The sequence below is a fragment of the Solanum pennellii genome, chromosome 11 (assembly GCF_001406875.1).
Source record: "Solanum pennellii chromosome 11, SPENNV200".
Taxonomy (NCBI): domain Eukaryota; kingdom Viridiplantae; phylum Streptophyta; class Magnoliopsida; order Solanales; family Solanaceae; genus Solanum; species Solanum pennellii.
Window position 1 is genome coordinate 4,780,300 of NC_028647.1, and position 9,984 is coordinate 4,790,283.

Consider the following 9,984-nt stretch of genomic DNA (forward strand, 5'->3'; position numbering starts at 1 on the left):
TCAAACTCTTTCCAGAATATCAAAAAACCAAAGATTAACAATACCAACCAAAATAAAGTTATATTAGTTTTCTTTTGATCCATTAATATCGTGGTCATTAACATATCATCTCGTATTTGTCATGACATTAAGTAGCTTGTAACTGTGCATAATGTAATGATATATCACAATAAACATTAAACTACATTGATAATATATATGTATATATATATATATATATATATATATATTAAAAGAAGAAATATAAAAAAAATTACCTTTTTCTTTTGGAAAATACCAACCTAACTCGATCATGTATTAAAAAAAAACATATGTTAACCACTTTGGATAAAATATGATGAGAAACCTAAAGAAAAATTCAATAATACATCACTTTTTCCTCTCTTTTTTTTTTTTTTTTTTTGCTTTCTTTTATATATAACCTCTTAATATTTTCATATTCATAATGCCTTCTCTCCCATTACAAAATTACAAAAAAAATAAAAAAAAATAATGATCAACTAAATCAAGACCAAATTAATTAACTAAAGTTATAATTCCAACGATTTAGTTTTGTCCGTCTTAATAGCAGATGCACATGCTTTGACTCGAACAAGTCGTATTTTTTGTTCATTCATGATCCTTTTCAATCCAATCTGGTCTTCCTAATGTGAATTCCAAGCTTGGATTTTTTTGATGATCCAAATTGGAACCTATATTATAGCTTTTTGGCTTTGATGAATTACATTCCTGCAAAATATAATGCAATGATAATTAAGTGAGACGTTTACGAAAGATAAATATTGATAGTATCGACTATTACTCTTACATTTAGGACAATTAAAATATCTTTCTTAGTCGAATGTCTAAAAATCTCTAAAGACAGATAATATGTTCAACAAAACGTTTGTCAAATTAATAAAATTAGTAAAAGAAAAGTTTGTGGGAAAAATTAAATACCTCTATTTGGTGACTTGATCTTTGTTGAGATGGAAAACTATGTGATCTCATAAGGACATTTGCATCATTGGAGTTAGCTTGCAACCATCCTTCTCTACTACTGCAAAAATATTTCAACCAATGTGAGACACTTTAACACTTCTCGATTACCTCGTATGTCCAAGTTTGAACATCTGAATCGTGGATAATATACCTAACATGATAGGCTCTCGAAAGGCAGATCCAAGAGTTGAATATCATATGATTTTAGTTTCTATTATTTATATTTATTTTAGTAGATATATTAACGTAACATAAAGTCTGAACCAAAACTATTAGGTTCGAATCAACCTAAAATTTGTGGGAAACAATGGAGTGCATTGTTACTAAATATTTGGGGTATATAGTAAATACAAAGTCAATACTAATCTCTACCATCTTATGATGAAATTGAAAAGCTTCCAAATTGACCATCTATACAATTATGAGCATAAAGAAATTAAAAAGACACTTCAATATACAAAATATAGTATATACGTAAGATTTGAGAAAAGGCTACACTTCAAAAGGTATCATAAATAACTTTTCCTTATACAAACACCAATAATTACTTCCACCGAGCGAATCTATAACTTATAAATTGTACAAATATAATTTTATCGTTACTTCAAAACTTCCCGATATTTAAAATTGAAGTGCTTATCATAGTTAAACTTTCTTTATTTATATATGTAAAATGTAGACTGGTCAAAGTAAAACTTTTTCAACCTATAATAGGACAAATAAAAGTCCCTTCTTCCAACTACTCAATTTTTTTAAAAAATGTACAAAATCCTCTTTTTAAAAATCTGCAGATATGGTATCCAATGTTTATTTTGTGGGGATTATATTTTACCCCCAAGTTATTTCCATATTAAAAATAGCAAAAATCATCGATTGAGAAATTTTATAGCTAAACAGAAAATTCATCGCTTATTTTGTATAGTAATAGATTAGCCTTGCATTGTTATAAAATTATGATAGCTACAAAGTTATTATTGACGAAATTCATAGCTAATTTCAAATATTTTTGTACTAGTAACTTGATCATAACAAGATATGATTTTTTTCTACTTTTAGTAAATGTAAAAAAAAAATTAAAAAATAAAAAGAAGAAGACAAACACACGTCCACAAAATTAAATAAATATTTCTTTGAGAAAAGCAAAGCACTTAAGTCAATATATTTGTCTTTATTTTCTTGGACTTATTTGCCTCGTGAAGAGAATAACAATAAAGCTAAAAAGAAAAAAAAAAGGTTAGTTTATTACTCTTTAATTAAAAATAAAAAAAAGAAACTCTAAAAATCAACAAAAGGAAAAGAATAAAGAAAAGAAAAGAAAAAAGTGCACAGTAATATAATCTTTGCTTTCTTATCAAAATCCTAATTAAATTACCAATTGAGTACTGTTTTCTCTCTCTGTAATATATGCTAATGGTGTAAAAAAAATATTATAATAGCTTTTGTTAAAGAAATTAACAAACGTTTATGAATAACAACTTTAAAATTAATTATTATTATAATATTGACTTGATGTCAAAATAAAAAGAATTAAAAACTCAGAAATTTTACGATTAACTATCTTTTCTAAATTTATAATCTACTTATTTTAAAGATTATAAATTTCATTTTTTCATATAATGTTACTTAATATCTTAAGTGACATAATAATACAAATATTTTTTTATAATATTCGTGTATATAAGTTAAATCTTTAAGGCAAAATAAGAAAAATAGATAGTACTCTAATTAAATCACAAATTATGTAACATTTTAAATTTATCTAAGACCACAAATTACAAAACTTTTATTTTAAAAATAAAATATCAAATTAAATTATGTCACATAAATTAAAACAAATAAAATACAAAATATGCGATTAGAATTGGAATAAATTAAAGGGGTTTTGAAAGTAGAAAAAGAGGGAAAATGAAACATAACAAAAGCAAAAGCTGCCACAAGAAGTCTTTTTATTCTTTAGGAAAAAACGATGGACGTGGGTTTGCATATATATATTTATAAGATTCATGCAAAAGAAAAAAGAAACTTATCTTATTTTATTAATGTAAACTCATTTCTTCATCATTACTCTAAAAGTCCTACCCTATGTATTAGTTATTCTATTTTTCATTTCATATTCGGTATTCATATCGAGAACTGATAAAATTTATCATGTTAAAATGTTTTATATTAAAAAATAAGATACTATGTATATAACACTAGCTTACGTAATATATCTATCAGTAAAAAAATTATCAAAAACATTTTTGACGGATTTTTCATCAAAAATCCTGTATCGACTATCCAATTTCCAATGGGACATATCCATTGAAAATTCAAGTTATCAGCCTGACTAATTTGGAATTCACATCGTTGAAGCATCACTAGGGGAAGAACTCACTAGTCTGACTAATTTAAATCCGTATCGTAAAAACATACTATGGAAGAAAAAAAACCGACTATATAAAAGGGTTAAGAGGTCAACCTTCGGGCTCAAATCAGAAACTTCTAGATAAAGATCGAAATGTATATATGAGAACAATTTTATGTATGTGAATGTACCTTGAAGAGTTACTCCAAAGAGTATTGGTTGCAGTAGACGGGTATTCGGGTTCGGGTTGTAATGACCCATCGGATCCTCCTCTTTGATCCATAAACCGGCCTAGACCCGCCCGATCACCGCCACCGGTGCTCCCTATTGTTGTGAGATCATCTTCTCCTGATCCATCTGATTGTCCTTCAAGAAAATAACAATGTGAAAATTATATTATTAGATCGTATAAAAGATAATTATAAAGAATCGTTGTTCTTAAAAGAATGTAATTTACTACTTTAAAAATATATCATCGACTAATTACATGTTATAATAGGTTAAAATATACATGTAGATCTCAATATCAATCAAAGATAGTTCCTTGTATCTCATTTATTTTCTAATAAAACACAAATTTCATATATGGATCGAACTCATATTATATACTTGGTTGTTTTAATCAATCCTTATTTCGATATAACGAGAAAGAGTATAAAAGAATATCCGTGTAAAAACACTTTATACTAATCATATACATTTTGTTTCACCTTGTTTCTTTTTTGAAAATAAAAGAAGAATCAAAGTTATAAATTGTATCTGATCGTTTAAATCAAGATACAAGAAAGAAAGAGTGTCGTACTTTATTAATCATGTTTTTACGTCTATCGTCTATTTTCTCATTCATAGAATATAATAACTTACATGCATGAACATGAAATAGTCAAATAAATGAAAAATCATACATATTATAGACATCTTAGTGTGTAAAATGTGTCTACTAAAACTTATTATTATTATTATTATTATTATTATTATTGTTATTGTTATTATTATTTATGAAGAAAAAAAGGGAAGAAAAGTAAAAAAAACTTAAAAGGAAGACAACTTACCAGAGGATACTGCGGGTTTGTCAGTGGTTTTAACAGTGCGATACATCTGCATTGGGAAAGGAATAAATATTATTTCAAATGTTAAGACAAAATATTTCAAGAAAATAAAAATTTTACATTTAACTCTCGTGAAATAGTTCAGTATGCAAAACATTCATATTTACATAAGGTCAATCGTAATAGGACCACATCTTAAGAAGTAATATAGGAGTCGTATTTGACTTATAAATAGTTACACAAAAATAACTTTACTATTAGTTCAATTACAAGACTCCCCTTCTTGTGAAACAATGTTAGAACAATTTGGTACACGACGTGTTCACATTTACATAAGATCAATCGGAGAAGGACCACAACTCAAGAAGTATGACGCAGTCAGGCATATCAAACTTATAAGTGGTAACACGATATAACTTTATCATTGCTCCAATTACGAGACTCCCCTTCTTGTGAAATAACGTTAAAACAATTCGGTTCACAAAATATTCACATTTACACATAAAACTCGATCGGAGAAGGACCAGACCTCAAAAAGTGTAACTTAGCCAGTCATATCTAACTTATTATCAGTTACAAGAAAATAACGTTATCACTACTCTAACAACGAGACTCCCCTTCTAGTTAAATAGTATCCGCATTAACACATTAGAGAAGGACTACACCTCAAGAAGGTCATATTCAACTTAGAAATTATACAAAAATAACTTTATCAGTGCTCTAATTACAACTACTAGTTTTTTTTTTTTTTAATTTTCTTAGAGTCAAAATGCTTCTTTCTTGGAATTGTGTCATTAATCACGAGGCATTTTGTATTATTGAATAATGATGACTTACTTTTGTCTAGTACACATAACCCCTAGTACAACACCCCACCCCCACACCCACCCCCTAATTTTTACCCCAAAGTATATATTATTTTTAAATTTTTTTTTCTTATGTCTGATAGTATCAGAAAGATCAGACTTGTTTCTTTAATTCATTCACTCAGTCATTTACTGTATTTTCATTGGCTACTGTGCCGGAGGAATTCATCCTGAGCTAGGGACCTTTGACACAGAAAAACAAAAATTATTCGCTCCGTTTCAATTTACGTGATATCATTTAACTTGATATAAAATTTATATAATTTATTCGTCTAATAAATTAAGTACCTGTAAATGGCTTTTGACATGAGCTAGAGTAAGATCTTTCACATCCATTAGCTCCAACACTGATTTTGGTGTTGCCCCTACAAAAATCAAGAAAAAGAAATTAAAAAAAAATCAAGATTAGACATTTTTCATCATTTCCCACACTTTAAATAAACCCCCAAAATGGCACAAAATAAAAATAAATAACGAACATATAGATTCATCTGAGCTCAGTATTTTAAAATAAATTCAAATTACAAACAATTGAAACTCGACTATAGACGCAAATGTAGTCCCTATACTAGAAAATATAGAAATGTTGAATCGGTCAATATTAAATTTTGAATCCGACTCTGATTAAATTATAACTTACTTTCATGTCCACCAAGTAGCTCCACAGCATGAACAAATCTAGCATGAAGTGTACTAGTCCATCTCATTCTTGGTGCTCTCATACTTCTTTTAGCTGGAAGTTTTGGTAAAAATCTTGATCTCATCAAACTATGAGAATTTGCAATATTTTCATGATGAGAATTATGTACTAAATGACCATATTGACTATGATGATGATGATGATATTGAAGAGGATGATGATGTGGCACGTGATGATAAGACGAGGATGATATCCCATTAAACCTACTATTAAAATAACGCGAAGGCGAAGAAGGAGAAGAAGAAGAAGGAGGAGATGATGATGGGTAAAAACACATCTTTGGATCTTTCTCCTTGTCTATATTTGTTGCCAAAAAAGGAAATGAACGGTTGTGATTGTACACGGGGATACCCTTGATAGGGCGTAAACTGTCAGATACATCTAAAGATGAAACCCCATGATTTATTTGGTTCATTGGTTGAACCAAATGACTATAATTTTGACTCTGGTGCTTATGCTGATGCTGATAATGATGATTGTTGTAATAAGGGTTTCTTGGTAAGTGGTCTAAAAAACCCCTTCTAGTTGTCATGTCATCATTGATGACGGTGTTGGTGTTGGTGATGGTTGTGGTAGTAGTGGTGGTAATGTTAGTGGGATGAGCTAACGAGAGTTCAGTAAGACAATTTCCTGCCTTACTGAACTCTGATAATAATCTCTCGTGATTTTCACTCACTTCATTAACACATCGGCGACCGGAAAGGTCTAAACTAGTTGGAGGGCTAATATTGAGAGAAAGATCAGGAATTTGCTTTGTAGATGAAGATGGGGTTTCAATGAAAACCCCTTCTAAGGGCATCTTTATGGATTATTTTTTTAAAAAAAAAATAACAACAAGATTTCTAAACTTTTTCCTCTTTATTGTTGTTGTGTTGGTTGTTGCTTTAACTTTAACATCAAAACACCAAAAACCCCAAATTTATGATAATAATATGCCTAGAGAATAGAGCAAAAAGTTGCACAAAAACACAAACAAAAAAGAAAGAAAAAGATGGACAAACTTCAAGTTTGATTTTGGGAAGAAAAAAAAAAGTTCTTTTATTTTCTTTTAATAGTGGATATGTTAAGATTATGAACAAGAAGAAGTGATGTGAAGGAAAATAAATAAAAAAAAGGAATATTTTTTTTAATAAAAAGCAAAAAAGAATTGAAGAAAAAGGCAATGGATGAAATTGAAAAAGAAAAAAAGAAGAAGAAGAAGGGGGGAATTTGGGAGTAATAGTGTTAAAAATTCCTTGGGAGTATATCTTGGAAAATGACACTAGAATAAGGTGAGGCTATTTTCTTAATTTTCTCTCTCTTTCTATTGTCAAAAGAAAAAAACAAAATTTTAGAAAATTGTAGAAAATACAAAACAAAAGAAAGAAGATGTTAAATATAATGACAAAAATAATAATAATAAGTGTAAATAATATATAATCTAAAGATTTTTGCTTCTTTTGTTTTAATTTAACTATCTTAGTTTGATGAGAAATACGATATTTAAAAAGAAAAAACAGATTTTTTTAAGTTTTGTTGTTTTAAGTTAAAGATATGTTTTGTGTTAAAGTATCACAAAATTTTACTATCTTAAATATGTCTAGTAGAATTGAATAGTTACCAAATATAGAAAAAAAACATTCTTTTTAAATAAATTAAAATGAAAAGCAAAATAAAAAATACACTAAACACTAGCTGTGTGGAAGATCGAAGAAAGGACTGTACTTACCGTGAAATTATTTTCACATTTCGAACTCATTACTTTCTATTACATGACAAAAATAAAACACACTTAAATTGAAATAAATAGAATATTATCTAATTCAACACAATTAAACTATAATAAGTTACTTAAGTAGAAGGACCTAATTTTTTATACACAAACACATATAATAACTTATAAAGTAAAATAATAACCACGCAAGTTTACAATATAAAAATATGTTATATCGTGAATATACATCACTTAAATCTATTTAAAAAAATTAGACTAATAAATATTTTGATAAATGAACTTTTTTTTAATTAATTAGAATCCAAAAAAAGATAAATAATGACTTTTTTGATTGATTTTCTTTTCCAGCAGATAACTGGTTTAAAATCCCCTGGTGATTCTTTTCCCCCCACTCTCTACGCTTCGACTTCTTGTCTTTTCTGTTTTCATTTTCTCTTTCATATTGTATAGTTTTTTATTTTATTTTTTTATCAGTAATTTAATTATAATATTATTTTTATAATAATAACATGTAAAGACAAATGTATTCAAGATAATGTAATCTGGAGCTTTCTACTTGGTTTTTACTTTACTGTTCAGTACTTTTTATATCCATTCTTGAAATAGTGGCGAATATCACTCAATATTTGATTGTGAACTCAATCATTTATATATATCATTTTTTAGTAGTAGAAATTTGTAAATCTTGAATTAGGGGTAAAGTTGAAAATATATATATGAAATTAGTCGAACTCAATAATTTTTCTTTAAAAATTTATGTTTGTATTAAGAGATCGATAAATATGTACAATAACTAAATTCAGAATTCAAATTATCATAAAATTTAAAACTCATAAAGTTCAAATTCTGACTTCGACTTTGTCTTTATGTTAGACCCGCCTCAACTTTGTCAACTTGAAACAAGGTGCGGGTTAGAGGGTTGAGGTCATATATCTACACTTACTTATTTGTTATATAAGTTAAATTCACGATACTTGTTACAGTTAAAATGTAGCATTTACATCATTACTATATATAACTAATGAAGTTCTTTTTTCAAACTTTGCCTATAAGATTGCTAGCTAAAGGTACGATCTACATATAATGTATCATCTCCGAATCTCAGATTATGAAAATGTACCAAATATAATGTTATATAGGTATAGTATAATGAAGTAAGTATTTAATATGTACACGAATACATATGTAATGAACATAAAAGTACAAAAAAGGCATTGACTTAAGAGAGGAAAAAAGGGGTGTTTGTTTGGTAGTAGGCATAAATGGGGATAAACCTAAATAAAAACACACACATTACCTTCTAATTCCCCTTTCATACTCCCAAATATTCCCTTCTAATCTTTCAACAACTTTGTCTGGCATCTTCCCATTTTATTATATCTTCCTTCATATGATATACACACACACATATATATGGACCATCAAAAATATGAATAATATCCACTCCCCACCCCTAAACTCCTTGTCTAACTATTAAAAAATAACAGAATTTAACGACAGATAAATTGTATATTTAATAACAAAATCTATTGCTGATCTTACTTATCAATGTATTTGTTTTAACTATAAGCAAATTAGCGATGAAATGTATAGCTACTTTCACTTTTTCTTTTTTTTTTGGAAATTGATATTCGATACTCACTGATCTAACTAATTGAATTTACACTTGCTGACACATTAAAAAGGTAAGTGCTCTTTAATAAGTAAAGATAATCTATATAAGATGATGAATGCTTAGGAGAAAATCTTGTCTACATTACCATTTAAGACCCCTTATTAAGAGTCCTTATTTCATTAATGGACAAAACCTCTAAGGTGGAGCTAGATTATGAAATACGAGTTTATAAGAATTTAGTAATTTTATTTAGACGACGTATAATAAGAAACTCAATACCTAAGAGATCGACCTATGAGTTCTTTGTGAGTTTAGAAACTATAAATTTTAAATTCTGACTTCGATTTCAGACAAGCTACCATCTAAGTGTTAAGATTTTCAAAAACCAAGGCTAAATCAAAGGGGTTTGAATTAAATTTTTTTTTATTGTACTCTTCTTATTTATTTATTCAATTCATTTATTATTTGATTTTGAAAGCATATTGGGAAGTAACTTCTCTAGCACTTTTAATGCTTTTACTAGAGATTAACAAAACTAGGTCTAGAAATTGCAAACATCTTTGTGGTCATATTATATAAAAATTATTTATTTATTTTATAATTTTATTTATTTATTTGACACCCTCTCCAATGTCTACACTAAATGACACAAGTCCATAGGTGGTGTTTGGCTGGAGCATTAAATGCTATACAGATATGGTCATTTTGCTCT

General features: G+C 27.8%; 1 protein-coding gene across 2 annotated transcripts; it reads right to left on the reverse strand.

Annotated features, from left to right (window-relative positions):
• Positions 1-295: 295 nt before the first annotated feature.
• LOC107003394 (transcription repressor KAN1) lies at positions 296-7,211 on the reverse strand. Of its 2 annotated transcripts, none has more exons than XM_015201717.2 (6): positions 5,884-7,211; positions 5,532-5,608; positions 4,381-4,426; positions 3,520-3,694; positions 940-1,039; positions 296-729 (listed from the first exon to the last, which is right to left on the reverse strand). In XM_015201717.2, exons 1-6 carry the CDS (start codon positions 6,740-6,742, stop codon positions 610-612), a joined length of 1,377 nt encoding a protein of 458 aa, XP_015057203.1. In that variant the 5' UTR covers positions 6,743-7,211; the 3' UTR covers positions 296-609. The 2 variants fall into 2 exon arrangements, with proteins under 2 accessions (XP_015057203.1, XP_015057204.1); XM_015201718.2 differs by having other exon boundaries at positions 3,520-3,685; positions 5,884-7,104.
• Between the last annotated feature and the right edge of the window lie 2,773 nt (positions 7,212-9,984).